The sequence below is a fragment of the Mycteria americana genome, chromosome 6 (genome assembly GCF_035582795.1).
Source record: "Mycteria americana isolate JAX WOST 10 ecotype Jacksonville Zoo and Gardens chromosome 6, USCA_MyAme_1.0, whole genome shotgun sequence".
In the NCBI taxonomy this organism is placed as follows: domain Eukaryota; kingdom Metazoa; phylum Chordata; class Aves; order Ciconiiformes; family Ciconiidae; genus Mycteria; species Mycteria americana.
Window position 1 is genome coordinate 61,354,089 of NC_134370.1, and position 19,582 is coordinate 61,373,670.

The 19,582-nt window shown below is 40.5% G+C and overlaps 1 protein-coding gene across 9 annotated transcripts in view; it reads right to left on the reverse strand.

Moving 5' to 3' along the window:
- ARNT2 (aryl hydrocarbon receptor nuclear translocator 2) overlaps positions 1-19,582 on the reverse strand; it is a 164,866-nt gene that overhangs the window by 114,948 nt on the left and 30,336 nt on the right. For 7 of the 9 annotated variants that reach the window (XR_012776269.1, XR_012776268.1, XR_012776267.1 and 4 more), the window contains exons 3-6: positions 16,883-16,930; positions 13,746-13,790; positions 10,867-11,080; positions 8,478-8,691 (exon numbers count right to left, since the gene is read on the reverse strand). Coding sequence is in view for 5 of the 9 variants with exons in the window: in XM_075506194.1 (XP_075362309.1) it covers positions 8,478-8,691; positions 10,867-11,080; positions 13,746-13,790; positions 16,883-16,930 (521 nt within the window). In the remaining 4 variants the exon portion in view is untranslated. Of the gene's footprint in view, positions 1-8,477; positions 8,692-10,866; positions 11,081-12,103; positions 12,221-13,745; positions 13,791-16,882; positions 16,931-19,582 lie in introns of those variants that run through there. The other 2 variants (XM_075506195.1, XM_075506196.1) reach the window with 2 other exon arrangements.

The following is a 19,582-nucleotide window of genomic DNA, read 5'->3' on the forward strand; positions in this document are numbered from 1 at the left end:
CTCCCAGCATCTATGGAGTTTCCATCGAAGCAGTGAAGCGTCTGAGATTTACAGAGGGTTGCAAGCAGGGCCAGTGCCAAAAGGTTCTGAGGCTCGCTCGGATGGCTTTATTGGCAATGTGTTAACCAAAGAAGTTGATTAGGTATTTGTGAAACACTAGTATTTTTTAAAAGGGGGGGGGGGGGAAATCACTAACTCCATATATTTCATCATGTTTAACAAAACAGAGCAAGTTGAATAAATATTGAACATTTAAAAAAAACCCACCACCCTTGAAACCCAGCAACTGAAAATGATCCAGTCAAACATCTGTGATAACAGACCTAAGTATGAGGCAGTTTCCAAGTGAGAAACTCATGGTGAGGACTGAAGAGAAATAATGACCACAAAACCCACTTGCACATGCATGCCCAAACACCTGAAAATCCACCCTAAAAGCATTCCCTAATGCTAATCAGGTGTAATAAGTCTGTCTCAGAGTACTAGGCTAAAGCTGCTTCCTTATTTTGGTAAAAACACATACTGACCTCTTTAAACCACCATTATAATTACCAAAGTAATTTAAAAAAATGCAACTTATTATCACTAGTTTTCCTTCCAGTACTATCCACCCAAACGGAGTGTCTCAGCAGCAGGGAGACCACTGGGTCACTGTGTTAGTGTAGGAGTTGCTTTATGAACTGTTTTATACATAGTTGGCTTCTCCCAATATTTGGGAATTTTTTTCCCCCAGAAACAGCCCTAGAGACCAAAGCAAAACAAAATTCTCTTGGAATAAGTTAAGAGAGATTAAATGTACCATACATTTAAGATATGATCATTTGAAAGTACCTATTTTTTGAGAGCAGACTGGGTTTTCTTATTTCTGTGGTACTGTCTAGTGTGTCAAAGGGCAGGAATGGCTCTCTTAAGGCCGTAAAGTCCTCTTTTTCACATAAACAACACAAAAAGCCAAATTCCACCCTCTGCGCTACCCTTGTAAGATCATGGGACCAGTCACCGGTCACACAGCCACAACTGAATGAAGGATTTGTTTCATTCACTTCAACTGAAAAACAGGGCAATCCACTTGCAAAGGAAACGTTAAGTCCCATATGTGTAATTTAATGCACAGAATACTTAGAAATTTCCTTGTCTGCCTTCTGGAGCCCAGCACATTCACAGACTTGGATGGCCCTCACTCACCCACTAAGCTTTTTTATTTTGCACATACAGTTGGCAAACTGTGCTTGATCAAACCAAACGAAGACAGAAGAGAAGCTGAAGACACGGAGGCTTTGAGCACCACTTCTAAGCACACACTAGTGGGACAGCCAAGATATAGATGCCACACAGGCATAGCTTCCTTGTTTCCTGCTCCTAAGCATCTACTGCACTAATTCATTTGCTTGCAAACAGAATGGGGATGGAGGAAGCAGAACATTAATTTCCTCCATCCTACATGTAAAAAACCTGCCAGCTGAACAGACTAAAGCTGCAAAACCACAAATTCCTATGCTTGGTTGGCACTGCCCAAGTTCAAAGGCCATCTCTGGCTGGCACTGTGACCTTCCTGCTACGAGAACAAACAGTCCACAAAAATGTGGGCAGATTTTTTCTTTGGAACAATGGCACAGCAACGGGCTTGTGTATATGGAAAGTCTTACATCTGAAACATCCTCTTCACTCTCCGCAATGCCGGTGGGACCACATAACTTTGCTGAAAAACAGGTATCACATGGTGATTTGGTAGTTGCCAGCAACGAGCCAAATCTCTTCCAAGATTTCACACTTAAAATAGGAAAAGATGCCTTGCCAAAATTGGCTTTTTTAACAGTAAAACCAGACTGAAACCTGAAATACTCTGTTCACATGAATCACTCATATATATTCTATACATGGCAGTATGTTTCAAGAATTCATGTCCTGAAAAAGAGGGGACAACATCAGTGTTGAAGCTTCTGTTTTCAAAAATCTCTCTGTTCTCTTCCATTGCAGGTGCAATAATCCTGGCAGAGCTGTCTGCAGCCTCCACCCTCCTAAGGAATAAAGTGTGGGGGGGTGGGTGTGTGTGTGGGTGGAAAATCCCATAAAATATTGAGTCAAGTTTCAGACAGTCCTGCAGAGACATAAAAGATTTCAGGACATCTCATATCATGTATATGGAAACCTTCTCTCCTCGCCATCCTGCCTGCTTTGCTGTATGTTGTTTACTGGATGCCTGCTTGACCTCACCCTACAGGTAGTTATGTTTCATGGACATTCAATGAAAACAGCTGATGATAAACCACTCTTTTATCCTGGGATAAAAAGCACAAGTAGCTATTAACTCTCTCTATAAACAAAAAATTATACAACTCATTCCCTACCTGCCCAGAGGCTAACGGTCTTACTAGGTCAGTCATCCTCTGCTAAGATGTTAAAATGTAAAATACTGAGATCGGGTTTTAATTCTCTGTACTCTGACTTCCTAAGGTGCTGGGCTGGGTACATTTCAGAGACAGATGATTCTTTAGGGTTCATGTACTTAAAAGAGTTCACAGGCAGAAGTAAAAAAAAATAAAGAAATCAAGTGCTGTCAGTTGAAACAGCCCTTTACACACAGAGTACCTTTCCAATGCATAAACCTCTAATAAATGTGCTTTTCAGAACCAAAGGCTAGAGAATAAAGTCCCAAAGGAGCTTTACTACAGCTCCTTGTTTTGTTGACTGTCTCAGGAAGGACACGCTTCTCTTAACAAATAGGTTTTGTTTTTTTTAATTATTATTTTTGCAAGGAGAGGTAAGAGCTCTGGGTAGAAAAGCATCCATCTTTTGCAAGTATCTTAATTTTTACAAAAGACACAGGGAAGACAGAGCATCTGACAAAATATTTTCGGTATAATATTTTTGGCACCAATACCTAAAATGGACTTTACCTTTTTTATTTTTTTTTTTTAATAAATAGGCTGATCCAGAGAAGCTCCCTGGTTTGCTAATATAGTGCAGAAGTCATCCCATTAATTAAATGTTTTGATAATATATTACTTTTTCATTAGATATGAGTTTTACTGTTACTGATGATGACATTTAAGGCATAACAGAATTATATTTGCCAGGGCTGAGTTTCTGGTCATGCCTCAAGTTAGTCTTTGAATTTCTTTGGAGAATTTTGCACATGAAGCCAAATAGGAGTCTCATCCAGCTCTCCTCCGTATCAGTTGGAGTCTCTCCTAAATCATTCATTGACATCAGAGTTCAAAACAGTGATCATGAATAAGAGCCACATTTGCATTCACTGGCTGGCTGTGTGTAGGAGAATTCCCTTTCTTCTAAGAAAGATGATGCAGAAATCAGAATTGGAAAATTGACATAGGAGTATAAGACAGCTCAAAGCACAAAAAATCCTGCGCTGATTTTCAGGAATACTATGTGTTGTAGAGAGAAGTTATTCCTAATCTTCTCTTTCATGTGGTTATTTACTGTTTGTTGAGCACCTCCCATCTGTTCAGTGCTGTGGAAAGCTTTACTTTGCTTCTCCCCTGGTCTCTGGCACTGCCCTCTTTTGAGTTCAACACTATTTTTCTCATTTTTACAGACAATTTGACTCTATCTACAGCATCTGGATTTTGTGGCTGTGTCTACAAACTGTGCTTGGTAACAGAAAGCTTTGCAGTTGGACAGAAAACTGCATATGCTGAAACCATCATTGCAAGACAACATATTATTTGAAGGTTCTGTGAGACAGGTTTCCCAATCCAAATCTCTGCTTGTATAACATGGAGTGATGTTTCCATAATATTCATGAACCACAGTGAATTGTCACACAATAGTATTTTCTTCTAAAAAGGTACCTACCAGCTCAACTTTTGCTGTGGTCACTCACCATTTCCATCATAAAGTTCTACTCTTTTGTACTTATAAAATATGGCAATAAAGTATCATGCCAAGATTAAACTTGCAGACAAGATTAAACTTGGCATACAAGTTCTGTCCAGAAGTAACCTCAATTAATCTTTTTCAACTAGCAAGTAAATTGACTTAGTCATTTTTAAATCACTTGAAAATGAAAGCTGTAGAGGTTCTGGTTCTCATAATTTTCTTGCAGTCACAGATCCGCAGTTTCAGCACCCCTTAACTGCACAGCTAAAACAGTTTGCAAGGACTCCTGAACCTGAATGTCCTGAGGAGGCTTTGTGCCACCGATGGGATTACATATGCTGCTCCCTGCCTCGCCTTAGCTATAGAGAGTGAGGCTGAAGGAAGATGTTATAGCTGGATTACTATGTACTGTGCTGCTTGGAACTCAGAATAGAATATAATAAACTTGGGTGTTTCCCATTTGCACCACTGGAGATGCTCGCTGCAGCAACAGGGACCTCACAGCCTTGACAAGCATATCTCAGACACATCACGGAATTACTTGGAGTATTTCCAGGCAACCATACAGAGGTACCTATATTCCTCATTCTACTCTTTCATGAACTGCTTACACAGAATTAGCCTGGTAGAAATCAGTCTGGCAAAGCGTTCTGAACTCTGTATTTTACCAGAAGGACAGTCTACTACAATACTTGCTCAGTCATTTTTTGGAGAGTAAATGTAGCAGAGGTATTCTTCAAAAGCTGTTTTGCTTTGCACTTAAATCTAAGTTCTGTCTGTTCTCTGCACCATCAGAGATTTGCTGTCTGCAGCTGTTTAGAGGCTCTCGCTTGCATTAGGATTCCACCATGCTGTGTTAGCCAGCCCTTCACAACTTCCGACTCTGAACCTGCATCTGAACCCAACATCCATAATTTTTTATCAGTGCATCCTAAGGGCTAAGAGGTCTTTGCTAATGGATCCTACTGTGGGATCTGATCTTCATCCATATTTGAAGTGATCTGTTTTCCCATCTGCAGATTTCCAAGAACAAAGAGGGAAAAATAAATTATTACTCCGACTATCTGTCCCGTTCTGATTAATCATGCCCATGACGCATGTAAAGACTGGGAGCACTATTTGTTGCTATCATCAAGTCTCAGCTGCTGTCTTTTCTAGAGCATTTCAAACCTTACACAGACTTCACAGTTCAGCTTTCCTGTTGCTACAATGTGTTAGCAATTAATGTACAATAAACAAGCAGACAATTGTTCCATTTCCAGGGAATAAAATCTCCAAGGATATAAAATGGAATAGAAACTATCCATCTTTCCCCATATCCTGAGAGTTAAAAATAGAGCAAGCAATTAACTCCCTAAACATGCTACATGGTTTAGGCCATAGTTAAACAGTCACTTCAATTTGGCATATGCTTTTACTGCTCCTGAAGTCCTGTTCTCTCCTTACCCTTAACTATTCACTGCCCGCTTCTCCTTGGTGTTAGCACGAGAGTTCAAGCAACCTTATGATAAGGTGGGCCAAAGAGCCGTCTCTACCAAAACCAAGGTTTTTTTGCTTAGCTTAGTATTTGGCTGGGTCAGCCCCCTTGATGTGACTCACTGTAGTACCACATAAATGCCCAAGGAGGAGAGGGTGAGATGAGGTGAGGATTGCATAAGCTGGTGTGACTGCCAAAGAACCACTCATGCAACCACAGCCCCAGTCCCAGTCTTACTCCTGGGGGCAGAAATGTGAGAAGGAGCCTGCTTTCTCCACCGACTTGTTCTCTGTTGTTCCCCTTTGGCAGTGGCAGCCTCCCAAGTCCTCAGGGTCTGGAACAGCTTCTCTGGGTAGCAGGATTGCTAAGAGGTGCTGGGAAAACCCCAGCGCTAATGATCAGCGCTTGTAACAGGACAAACAAATACAATAAAAGGACATTGCTCGAATCTGAACAGACTCTAGAAGCATCTTACTCCCAGAAAGGTATCTCAAATGAGTGAGAGTGATGCTGCTGAAGTCCCGCTGCATGCTGTTTATAAGCAAATTGATGCTGGAATGACAGTCCTTATACAAGACTGCTCTTATTTAATGGTACCTTACAGGGTCAAGGAAATGCAAGTTTAATATAACAAATCTAGCTTTCTGTTTATCTATATGCTCCTCAAACTGACAACACTACCAGTATACTAACTATATGTACTTCACCAGTCACATCTTTAAAACAATACTACTCAAAAAGCAGGACTATATCACGATGTCACTTGCTTTACACTAACTTTATTAAAAAGCTAGAAAAATGCAGCAGACATCTTAGAAATCTGTTCTATGATGACCTTATGAGAGATGATGTACATACAACTATATGTCTATGCTTGATTCAGAAGCAGACTGATGATTGTTTATGGCTTGTGAGATGTTCAGCTGGCCAAAAAAATTGCACTGTGCATGTAACAACAATAACTTTGTAAAGGAAAACTCGCACAATGTGCTCCATATAGTTAGGACCAATTATGCACTGCTCTTACTTGCACTTGCTTGGAACAGTTGCAACTACACACACACTCCAGTCCCTAAAAAGCACCTTTCTACATCCAGCCTGCCTCTGCACCTTAAGGAGGGTAGCTAAGCAGGCTACCCTGGCTCTAAACAGGCTAATGCTTTCCTCACACTGGGAAAATGTTCAGCTGTCCATGTACAGCAGATTTACAAGCCTTCTGTGTCAATCTGACAACTCCAAAGGACTCAGGCAGGAAAAAGATTTAGCCCTATAAATACTATTATTTGAACTTCTCTTTCCACTGGCTACAGACAAATTCAGTGTAAAAGAAAAGCACATAGTTAAAACCGGAAAAAATACAGAGTTGGGTTTTCAGAAGTGCTCTGCATTTGCCTAGTCCTGCTCTAGTTTGAGCAGGTTAAGCCCCATAACTGAGCACTTCTGGAATTCAAAACATGACTGTTCACTGAGGGTCTGGAGTAACTGCTTCTTGGAGGAATCACAGAATCACAGAATCGCACAGGTTGGAAAAGACCTTTAAGATCATTGAGTCCAACCGTAAACCTAACACTACCAAGACCACCACTACACCATGTCCCTAAGCACCTCATCCAATCGTCTTTTAATTACCTCCAGGGATGGTGACTCAACCACTTCCCTGGGCAGCCTGCTCCCCAATGCTTGACAACCCTTTCAGTGAAGTAAAATTTCCTAATACCCAGCCTAAACCTCCCCTGGCACAACTTGAGGCCATTTCCTCCCATCCTATCACTTGTTACCTGGGAGAAGAGACCGACCCCCACCTCTCTACAACCTCCTTTCAGGTAGTTGTAGAGAGCGATAAAGTCTCCCCTGAGCCTCCTTTTCTCCAGGCTAAACAACTCCAGTTCCCTCAGCCGCTCCTCATAAGACTTGTGCTCCAGACCCTTCACCAGCTTTGTTGCCCTTCTTTGGACACGCAAAGAAGATGGTACGTACATCAAAATGTAATACATGCTACATAATAAAAACAGAGGTTGCGCTCTTTTGCGAGTCTCGCAGTATGATACTCAGCTGGTTGGCTCTGCACAGGTTCCCCTAACTGTTCACTTGGTTTCGATCCATCTGGATTTTCACCACAGAATTTTGCTTTGAGTTTCCAATTTGAATACAGGAAAGCTCTGCCAAAACCACATCACATTCAAACCACAGGAAATCATGCATTTGGCACTGTTTTGACATGGAAGCTGTAAACAGTGCGCAGGTTCACTCAAAACTGGATCACCGTCCTTTGAGTTATGAAACACAACAAAACTTCCAGCAAACCAGGTCAGACTCTGAATTACTAAATCAAGGAGAAATTCTGTGACTTTTGTATGAATCAGGATTTTGTTATAAATATTTTCCCCTAGCTTTTTTCCTTTAGCTATAAACATGCTATGTGGAAGAATAAAACGAGACGTTGGGTTTCCTCCTTTCCAAGTTTGAGTTAAAACAGGATTTAGCTAATTCTCATAGCTCTAATATACACGTATCCTATTAAAGACAAGTGTAGTTTCCTACTGGCAATCTTGAGCACAAGTAACTGTAAAAGCCAAAGTTATACTGAAGATATGAATATGGTTTAGTTTTATGTGCAAAATGATAGGTAGTCAACTCACAGCTAACTTACACCACTGTTACGGGTGCAAGCCTCCCATTTAAAATTCACTAGATTTTCAGCTGCCAAACACTGCATTTTTTTTCCCCAGGATTCCCGTTAGCAAACCGCAAGGAACTTTTATGAAAATGGAAAGGTCTAAAGTATGATTTTTGTCTTCAAAATAAACACTGCCCTAAAGAAACACATATTTGTAAAGAAGTCACAAGTTCATTGAGGACGAAAGGAAAACAATCTAGATTTCCAGACCAAGCCTGAAAACAGCCCAGATTCCAAACCTACCCAAGCCAGAAGTTTGAATTCAGAGCTACGTGAAGGTGGTTTGACTGAAGTCAAACAAATAGGAAGCAAAATGTAGTCATGCAAAAGAAGATTTATATTACTGCTCTGCCTGCAAGAAAAAAGCAGTTTAATCTTACTGAATTTCATTTTTACCGGATTTTTAAAACCAGGCATTTTGAATGTCAGAAAAACTCTGCAGGGATCCGTAACACATAGAACCATACATCAGACATATCTGACCTGTCATAGAGTTTTCAGATGTACATAGTTGCTCTCGCAGCTTCTCCACGTCGTCTGGATGAACCTGTTCATACAAAGTGCTGCCAAACCATTCAGACTGTGGCTGGTTCAGCACAGGAGTCACAGAATCTGATACGTAGATCACTCTTCCCGTCTCAGCTGCAACTACAAACAGGAACCCATCTGCAGCCTCCAGGATAAGATGTTTCAGTTCCTTCCAAAGAAAGGATTTTATTAGAATGCCAGCAGAAAAGGGGATTAAATAAAACATCTGTCACTGCCAAAGAATATTGTTTTCTTGCGATCTTAGTAGCTGATCACAACCTGGGCAGAAATTTTCACTGTAGTATTGATATAACAATACAACCAAACTTGCAGCAAGCCATAAATTGCTAATCTTAATAACAAACACCACTTTGTTTTCCTTTACTGCCTTTCATCTGGTGATCTCAATGCACTTTAGCAAAATTAAGTAACTAAAACTCACTGCATATTGTGTGATAGGCATCTAACATTAAAAAAATAAGAAGTTATTTAAGAGTACAAACAGAGGAAATGAACAGCTATAACTCATCCCTTAATTAAACGTCCTGAATAATTTAATTGGAGAGAAACCAACAAGTCTTTCTGGTTTTTTGGGTTTTTTTGGGTTCCCCCCCCCCCCCTCAGGATGAGCTCTGTTTGTAAATTAAACAGTCACTGGATAAAAGGCAGAAAGTGTAATGGGAACATGGACAGAAATCCCCAGCCTCCCCTCCCATTAGGGGGCCCGAGCCACTACACAAAAAGGTTGTATCACTTCTTGCTTTCTTTTTCCAGGCTGTGAATATGAAGCCTTAGAGATTCAAAGGGTCTGGAACACCTCTGTCTTCAGCCTTTTCTTTACAGAGTCCCCTGCTCATCATCCTGGGTACTTCTGTCCTGAGACACCCACACACCTACCTGAGATGCAGCACCCAGAGCCCAACCCACCTGGGGACTGGAAAGGGGACTGTAGGCCTCTAAAGCAGGGTATTTCTGTCCCTCACTTTCAGACACTGGGTCTAGACACCCAATACCTTGAATTGCACATGCAAACAGCTGTTTGCATGCACTACCTTTGCTTAACAGAGCTTGAAAACCTCTCATGGGAAAGGATGACAACTACCACTTCAATTCCCGGGAAACAAGCTCAAACAGCCTTGGCTTGGTGGCGCCAGTGACCACCAGAGCTTGTTAAGGTACTGCATCTGGCAGTCAGTCAGAGAGCTTTGGACAATCTGAGTCCCATTCCAGGTTAGACAGCTCAGCACAGCTAGTGTGCAAGTGGCAGATATTAGCTGATAAGGTGAGGATCACAATCTGGTAAATTCTACTAAAGAAATGGATAACTCATCTCAAGAAACACTTAACAGACCATCAACTTCTGCCCCTTTATTGTAGAGAAAGCACATCAATTCTGAACCACTTACTAAATAAAAAACTTCACTGCATAGCTGGCTGCACTATACAGAGGATAATGAGACTTGTTTTGCATACATTATTAACAAAGATGAAGATAAACTCTGTCATTCTGCAAGGTTCAAAAAAACCCAAAAAGTTGCAATGAGAAGTGACTAGGGTCCCCTACCAACAACCAGCTGAATGGCACAGTCCCTCCAGAAACACACTTCAGGAAAGCCAGAATAAGTAGAGATGTGAACACTGAGAGGTCAGCATCAGCTGCTGTTTCTCTAATAGAAAGAAGTATTGCCTCTAGCCATAACTTACACATGTAAGTGTTTAAATCATTCAGACCACAAAAATGCACATTACACCCATAGGGCTTCAAAAACATTGAACGTGGTAGGAATTTCCAGTGCACTCAGTTAAACACAGTTTTCCTTCGAGCACTGGGTGCATCTTCCTTCTTCCATCAAAAATGTAACCAAAGAAGTACCTCAGCGAGTACAGATGGGACTCATCTCTGCCCAGTTCAGCTGCCAGGAACTTAGGCATTGAGACTAAACAATGTTTTAACCTTCCTCTAAACCCAGGAGGGAGAGGCAGGTCTTTTCACATTCATTTTTACCTATTTTAGAGAATCTTTGTTAGGATGGGAAGAACCCACTTCTGGAGGTGAAAATTCCTTTCCAGTGACGAGAGACAGCAAGTGACTTGCTTTTCAGATGGACTGACCTTAATGATAAGAACGCCCATTTTGCTGCTTCAGAGAGAAAGATTTGTCATATAGTTAAGATCAAGACCAAACAGTCACAAAAAATTGTCTGTATTCGCATCTTAGATACATAGCTTGTACCAGTTACTACACAACAGCAAAGGACCAAGCTGAGACTCCACTCCTCTCAGCATTTCCTCACATCTTTTAAGACCACAAACCAGAGAAAACAGACATTTGTGAAAAATCTACCTGTTCTGTAAGAAATGAAGGCTTGTAAGCTCCATCAGTAGATTTGTTTCCAGTGCCCCTCATTGATTTCATGTGTGAAACGGCCATCCGAAGAATTGTCAGCTTGTCAGGCTTACGAGCCAACGCGCTACAAGTGGGTACCATATCAGACAGTTCAGTGATGTACTGTGTCATCTTATTTCTCCTGCGCCTCTCAATTTCACTATGATTCTCCCTGAACATTTAAAAAAACACCAAACCAACAGAAAAGCAGACATGATCAGTGTAAGTATTTCAACTGGAGGTAACGAATCATAATACTTCTCACTTGTTCTGCTGTTTTCACCCCAGGAAAGAAAAGTGCTTTACAAAGCTAAGCACTATTATCCCTCAGTGTATAGACAGAAAATCCAGGCCACAGAAGGATAAATACGATTCACCCACAGCTGTGAAAAGAACCCATATTTCTAGCTATTGGCTTCTGGCCTTAATCTCTTAACCAGTTTAATCTCCTTTGGTTTAAGGACAAAAAATGAGGTAGAAAGGTGCGAGGAACTGACAACTGCTAACTCCAGCCAAACTCCCAAATTTGCTGTGAGGCATCTCACAGCTTCCAGTCCTTGCTCAAGGTGTTGGATCCGCTTAAAAAAGGTCTCTTTTAGAGGAAATCTCTCACTAACAGCTGGATCAGGTCAGCAGTAAGTGTCAGTGCTGACTTACAAAAAAAACCCCCTCAATGACAACACAGATCTCGAGTCCTATAATGCTGTGTGGAATGTCCCACATCCCTGTAGGGAGACACTATGTGCCTACGGGATCAGACTGCAGGACTGGGACCATATATGGTATAACAGTACATACAAAAAACCCCCAGTAAATAAATAAAATGAGTACGAAAGACAGCAAGTAAACATCTGGCTTGTCAGACATAGATCAGAATTTATGTTTGAGAACAATCTAGCACAGCAGGGAAATAACAGTGACAGTACTTGATGCTGCCCCGCTTTGGGCTGAGCTCCAATGTTCTCATCCTTTACAGCAAACATATGACCGAGGTGGTGAGTCAAGTTTGAGAATTCTCAAAATGGACAGTCACCAAAATCTTTCAGAACTGAAGATCTGGGAGTTCAGTTTTCCCATACTGTAAATCACCATTGCTTGATCATTACTAAGGAATTACACCAATATATACATCTGAGGTGGTCCAAATAGACCTACAATATTTCAGTGCCTAGCACTTATTTTTCCCATACTGTACCTGTCAGGTGGCAGCTAAATACAAGTACATGACAGGTACATGATGCTTCAGATGTCAAAGCAGCATCTTCCACTGATTTCAATGAGCCATGCATGGGATTTTCTTGTGGGATCGCTGGCTGATCCAACAAGATGTGAAAGGTGATCACCTGGAGAGTCCACCAGCATTGACCAGCACGATAACACAACATTAAAAGAAACCGCAACATTCTTTGGAGCTGACTGTTATGAAGACTGATCATGAAAGTAGAAGCTAGGCTTGGCACACTTTTTGGATACTTTTAATAATGGAGCCTTTTCTTAACATGCAGGAAAGAAGCTGAGTTGTAGTATGTTGCTTCCTGAAATAGAGGAATGCATGGGCTTGCCCTGCAATGTGCTTCCTGCCCCTGCACATATAGGTGTTATATGCATGAGGCATTGTCTGCAGAAATATCACTTGTTAGGTCTACATGCACAGTTATTATTCCTACTGATGCCTATGCTTACTATACCGATATTCAGGAAATCCAGCTACAGGTCCCTGCAATGCTAGCCCATGGTGGTTCAGTAAATTACAGACAGTCCCTTGGTTAAGGTCACTATCTACTTACCTATCTATTACACCTTAATAGTGAACCTTTCCATTTCAAATGGCTGACAAACAGCCTTTGTGTGGGTCTGCACAGATAACGGAGATTACAGTGCCTTCCGGAGTTGGACCACATATGCACACAAGCAAAACAGCTTGTGTGACAGTGCACATGTAACATAAGAGCACACATCTGTACATGTCTGCATATACATGCAGATAAACTGGGACAAGGGAAAGAACAATGCATTTTTACATGATGAAAGCTTGCTCTAAGTTCAGCATTTTCAGAGAAATGGTGATCAAGAAAAGAGAGACAAAGAACACATATATCCAACATATATTTTACATTTATAAATGTATATTCATTCCATTGTCTGCCACTGAAATATTTTAATATTCCTGAAGATTAAAACCAAAGATTATAAAGAGTAAACAAAGAGATTGCAAAATTTCCTGAGAAGAAAGAAAAGCATATCCAACAGTCCATTTCATTTATGATCATAAAAGCTAAAAAGTAATAGTATGTTAATCAATTGGCCATGAAAACATTCAAGCAAACAAAACCCTGAAACTTTCCTGAAACTAGTTCAAATTTAAACCCTTAAAAGAAAAAGAGGGGCTGTGCTCCTCTTCCAAAAGCGTCTGCCCTAGGAACCCTGGCATTCATAAACACGCACACAGAATGATGTCCTAATTCTGTCATTTCTAACTTTGTTTTTATATGGAAATTTTGGAGGGACGTTAAATTTTGGGAGACTGCGGGAGCTGATCCAAACCCACTTAGGTCCAGGGTTCGTATTTCTGATTTCAAGTATTTTTGGATCAGCCAATCCTCCTGACTTTTGATCAGTCAGAACAGCATAATATAAAATAAAAATGGGGGCAAACCATATTTGATTTTCCTTTTTCCTACCTGGCCATCCTTTCTGTGTCAGCAGTACTTTGATCATCATCCCACCTAGAAACAAAATAACCGGCTCTCTAAGCTAAGGCACACGTACTGAGATTTTTTGGACACGACCATCTCCCTCTTTTCTCTCAGCAGAAGAGCTCTACAGAACACGCCTACCTTGCGAACTTTTCCTTATCACCAGAGATTTGATCACCATCATACCTAGAAACAAAAGATAGTAAGTGAATTCACAAAGGTTATGCATTGCATCATAGTCAACACAGAGCAGAAAGCAAAGAGGTTCACAATTGCGAACTGTTACAAGTAACAGCAAGAAAAATGAGGGCATGAGAACGATAAAGCAAAGAAAACAGAGTCTGACGAAACTTCCAAGCCATGCCGATTCAAAAGCTTCATTTGTATATTTAAAAAAGTTGGAGACACATTTCAGTGGATTTATGCAAACACTTTGACATACACTCATTGCTTGGGAAACTTAACAACCAGCACCATTACAGAAAACACCACTGAGCTTTTATTGACAGCAGCCCATGAAATATTCATTGCTGTGTTGGAAGTGAAAGAGCTGTATCTTTTCCAGATTGCAACCACAACTCACTCCATTCAGCAGAGGGCACTGATGGTCTACAGATAACATGGGAGGGCAGACACACGCTTAAGTGCAATGCATTACATAAGGACGCCTTCAGAAAAAAGCTCTAGTAGGTACAGACACTGTACTGTCTGTTGGGAAGACTGGCAAAAGTCAGTCAGGCAGATGAAACTTCTGGGTAAACAGAAGTCAAATTAAAACTGACTTAAATCCCTAGAAGTAAACAGGTACCTCATTCCTGCTCAAATCAACAGAAGTTAGATGCTCACACAGGTACGTGCAGTGGATCAGCAGCAACTTTATGGAGGAAATCCTGATCAATGAGACTTTTGCCCCATGGGATTAAAGCTTCACTGTTTCTGAAGCGTTGTCCTAAGGACAGGCAGCAACGCAACATTTTACTAAAAAATGACATGCTGCTTCTCCTTTCCCTTTCCTAAAAACATACTAACCCTTTGAAATTAGATTTGCTAGAATAGTTACAAAGACACATTTTTTTAAAAAGATCTTACTTTTGGAGAAACCAAAATGCTTGTTCCAAAACAGAAAATATAGGTTTTCAAAAACACAAAAATAAGGCTAATGGCTTTTCTAGAATTGAAGATTATTACTGCTCAAGAATAGTCAAGTGATATTTTGTATTAGAATTAGCTTTTCCAAAATGATGTCATTTATTACAACAGAGCCTATGAAGCTTCCATGTATTAGCTAAAAAGGTAATACAGCATAATTAAGCATCTTTTTCTTTCTAATAATTAACTTCTTCCTTTTTTTATTTTCAAACAAATTAAAACTAATTTTAAGTATCCCAACCATGCAAGTTCCTCTATGAGGCTTCACATTTTCCTTCCCCAGTAAGACTCATTCAAAATCTGAAGAGAAAGCTTAAGTGAGACTTGAGCTGTATTTCTTTCTACGTTGCGTTTAACACCAACACCCTCAAAACATTTAAGTGAAAATGCCACTTTCTTCCACTTGACTCTGCCCAGAGAACAGACTGAGCCCAAACAAAAAGACAGATTCAATGAGGAATGGCAACATGCTGTTATGTGAGAAGTACATGCATACGCCTCCATGTGACAATGAGATGCCATGCAGAGATACCTGAGCTGGCTTGGAAGTCCCTGAGAAGCAAGGTGTGTTGACTCACGTGGAGTACCGTACTAACACAACTATCTCCTGTGCTCTTACTAACCTGGCGCTTGTCTGCTCATTCTTGTCTGTTGGCTGGGCTAAAGATGTTATTGCCTTCAACTACTGTTTTCTCCCTTCCAGTCTCCCAGCTGACCTCTGCGTGCATGCTTCTTCAGGCATTTCAGTCAAAGCCAGCTGGGTTAGCTTAAACATTTAAACAACAGTTCTTTGCTAACCAATTAATTTTGACTGAGACAAGCTAGGAATTGGTCACGTGAGCAATTTGGAGAAGGGAAAAGTCCTAAAAGGAGGGCACAACTAGAAGAGGATGTCTGAACATGGCCCTGGGCGTCTCTCCACTGTTTTTCTGTACTCTCTAAAAGCAGAACAATCCAGCATTTTTACGGCATTTAAGATTTAAATATCAAATTTTGATCTGACATCTAAAATCAACTGAGCCTAAGCACAGCACAGCATACCTCTCCAATAAAAATAATGGAACTATTGGCTGTCCCCACCATCAAACTTTGAAAGGCTGAAGCCAGGATGGAGACAGACCAACGCACGTGCACCACTGTGCCTAGAAACCCTGAAATTTATGCAGGCACAATTCAGGTCACATTCATCACAAATCTTGTTCCCTTAACATGCATCTTCTAGCAAACATTAGGACTAGCCCTCAGATCACCAGTTTTAACACCAGAGACTGGAATATCCTTTCTGCAAACGACATCAGCTAAACAGGGGTGCTGCTGGTCTGGTCCAGTACGTTATGATATGGTGTTACAGCCCATCTTCAGCATACTTATCTTTCAGACTGGCTAGGAAGATCTTGTTAAAACCCTACGGTGACAGCTGTGTTTGAACATGGCTGCTGCTACAGAGCCGCAGTTACAATTTGGGTAATCAGCAGTTATCTGTAGGCCTCAAAGTATCTACCCCTCACTGCAGCTGCTTGGTTTCTAATGAAAAAATGCAAACAATGTGACCAGAAAAAAAGGAAAAGTGAAAAAATGGCAATGATGCTTTAATGTTTGTTTTTATTCCTAGCCTAGAATATTCCACGTTAATTAACATTTATTTTGGCAATTTTTACTATTCAGTCACACATAATAGGACATAATGAGCTTTAATCTTAAAAAAACAATCCACACCTCTAGGATCTGTCATATTGTCTTAACAAGCAGTTAACATCTGAAATAAATTCAAAATAAAATTCATTTTCAGTGGCAGAAAGACAACTTCAGCAATGCCAAATAACCAAAGTTCATGTACAGCAGTTGAAATAAGCTAAAAATTACAAATTTTCTCATTTGATATAGCTGCAGAGCAAAATTATGACACACACACTGCCAGCTTTGTAAGCCAATAACTACATTAGGCAGATTTCTGCCAGGATGCCTAATTTGCAGAGGAAGCCGATAAAAACAGTAAGTAGAATTTAGGTCAAGTTGTCGGCAAGTTCTTCAGCCCATATTCATATTGACTTTAAAACATCAATAGTGAGACAGCTGTCTTTCTCCACTGAAGAAGTCAGCGATTTGACCAACTCTTTGTAAATGCTCACCTTGAAAATTTGCTGGGCCCCTCCCCATCTTCATCATCGAAGTCCATTCTGCAAAAGTAAGATTTCCAAATCAGTAATCTGGCAATTGTGACATGAACATTCGAGCCAGCAGTTCTCAACCTGGTTTGATTTATATTTTGACTGGAGGTGTTAACGACTGTGGATTCCAGTCTTGCTCATATTCTCCAGACCCCCTAAAAGCAGCTCATCAGCTGCCAGGAATATAAAAAATATACGTTTTTAAAAAAATAAAGTAATAAATCACTGTTTTGATCCACAGAAATCTTCACTGTTAAAATTAACAAATAAAAGGAAATATTAAACAAATGCTGTTCTTGTGAGATGATCAGAAGTAGTATCTCTCAGGCCTGATAGAAGTTTACAGAAATCAGTGGGGACTCTATGTTAGAGGACTGAAATTAAGGCTAAAGGAAATAAAGTTCTAAAGCTGTATACATAATAAACACCAGGCCACTATTTTTGCCCCAGTCTAAAGAAAGCACGTTAGAGGTAGAGCAGAATAAATTCCCAGCCTCCCTGCTAAGAGGATTACCTACATCACTGCTACTGATTGTAAATGTAGTACATTCTTTAGACTTGCCCTATATTACCAATCATTTCACACAAATAACCAACCAGTCTGCAGATGGCAACTACTTTGTGGTATTCCTGTGGTCATTACTAAAATGACCTATAGGTCTACCGTGCACCTAACTTACCTGGTTTATGTCCCAGACCTTCTTAAGTCAGAAGAAGAGACGAGCTCTTCCTTGGGCCAAATCCCAGCCCTCCAGTTAGGCTCCTCCAGGGAGCCACAAAAAGCAGGAACGTCTTTCTTCACTTCTTACAGAGAGAGACTAGGAAGATTAACTTCCTAAATAAGCCACCTAAATTAGTCTCCTACGTTAGGCAGTGTGATTGTCTCCTTCCCATTGATATTAAGTCACTACAAAGTTATGCGATAGTATAATTTCCAAAGCATTTTATACATTTTTATACCTTTAAAAAGAGGTGGACAAATATATATCCCAATTATAAGGGAGTGACTCTGCCATTAAGGCAGACAAACAACGAAGCTGATATAAAATTATCACATACAATCATTGTATTAGTGTATTTATTTTAATAAGAAAATACATTAGTATGATATACAGACCTTGATCAGTCACTTAAATGTAATTCGTGTAGATAGGAAATCATAGTTTTGTTTTGCAAACAATTTTTCCCAGGTCTCTTTAATGCTCTAAGCTTTCTAACATTTCAGTGTAATAAAATTTTACACAATTACAGATTCCACATCTCTAACACTCTTCATATTAACAACAGATATAAATCATATTAAAGGCAAAAACCCTGCAAGGTGACAATATCAGTATTAAAAGAAACCCCTACCAATTAAAAATTAAGATTTGTCTGTTCAGAGTGTGGGAACAATGATGTAAAAATGCTCTTTAAAACTACATCAGCATAGAGAAGTATGAGTGCCAGTCAGGCAATACTGCCTTGCTTACTAACTCTGATAACCAAGACAGACTGGTCTTTAAAAGAGGTGTCTGAGTCACAGCAATGTACATACAATCAGGATAAGGGCAGCAAATAAGCACAGGAATTGGAAACGGTATTAGAAAAGTCACAATAATATTTTCCAGATTATAATAGCAATTATTAATTTCTGGAGGAAGCGAGGGAAAACCATTTTCCCCAGAGTCTTAAGAAAAGATGTGTAGTTAATTCGGTTAAGTTTGATGCAATCATCGTTTTTCACTATAAATTACATTTTTGCTCACCTAATTATCACCCACTCCGCTTTCAAAGTCAGTGGCCTCTCCGCTGCCTCGCGCAGAACAACACCGACCTCCAGCGGCCGGCGCCCTGGCTCCTGCCGCGGGGCTGCGGCTAAGCCAGCACCCAGCCGACGCGCTGCTGTCACCCCAAATGTGGCCTTCAGCGCTGGCACCAGCAGCCTGAATTTCCCCAGACGTGCTGCTTATGCAATACTCCCAGCAGTTTAACATTTACGCAGTATCCCCTAGCCGAAGGTCTCCTCTTATCTACCTGCTCCTTCCCCACGTGTAGGAACGTGCCTGTAGGTGACATCCCAGAACAAACTTCTGAGTTATTTCAATTGCAATGTTTCTACCTACACCAAAAATGTGAAAGTCAGTGTTACAGGAGAGCTGTTTGTTTACAAGCAGAGGGCACGCTTGGGCCAGCACTGGGCTGGCTCCACCTGAAACCACTCGCAAAAGCATCACATCAGGCATATCCTTCACTGGTTTCACTGGCAACTGAAACACAACTGAGAGAAACCTCCAGTTTCAAAGTTGGAGGATAAGGGCAGCAGAAAATACATATGCCTACAGTGGGGAAAAGCATCTTCTTCAAGGATTTAGTAAGACATTGCTTTAATTTGGGATGGATTAATTTTGTAATTCCTTTTCTTCGTCTCCGATACACTGAGATCCCGTGCCTCGGTAGATTTTCTTAGCTTCCAGCCAAATACTCCAGCTGAGTTCTAAGACATGGATTTTCCCCCAGAAATCAAATATTAGCTCTACTGCATTTAGTCTAGTTTATTATTACTGGAATATAATGCAGAGAATTACAGAGAACCTGATGACAGGTTAAGGCTTGATCTTGCTGCCAACGCTGTATACCTACTTCCAAAGGAGTAAGTGTGACTAGCACACCTATTTATCT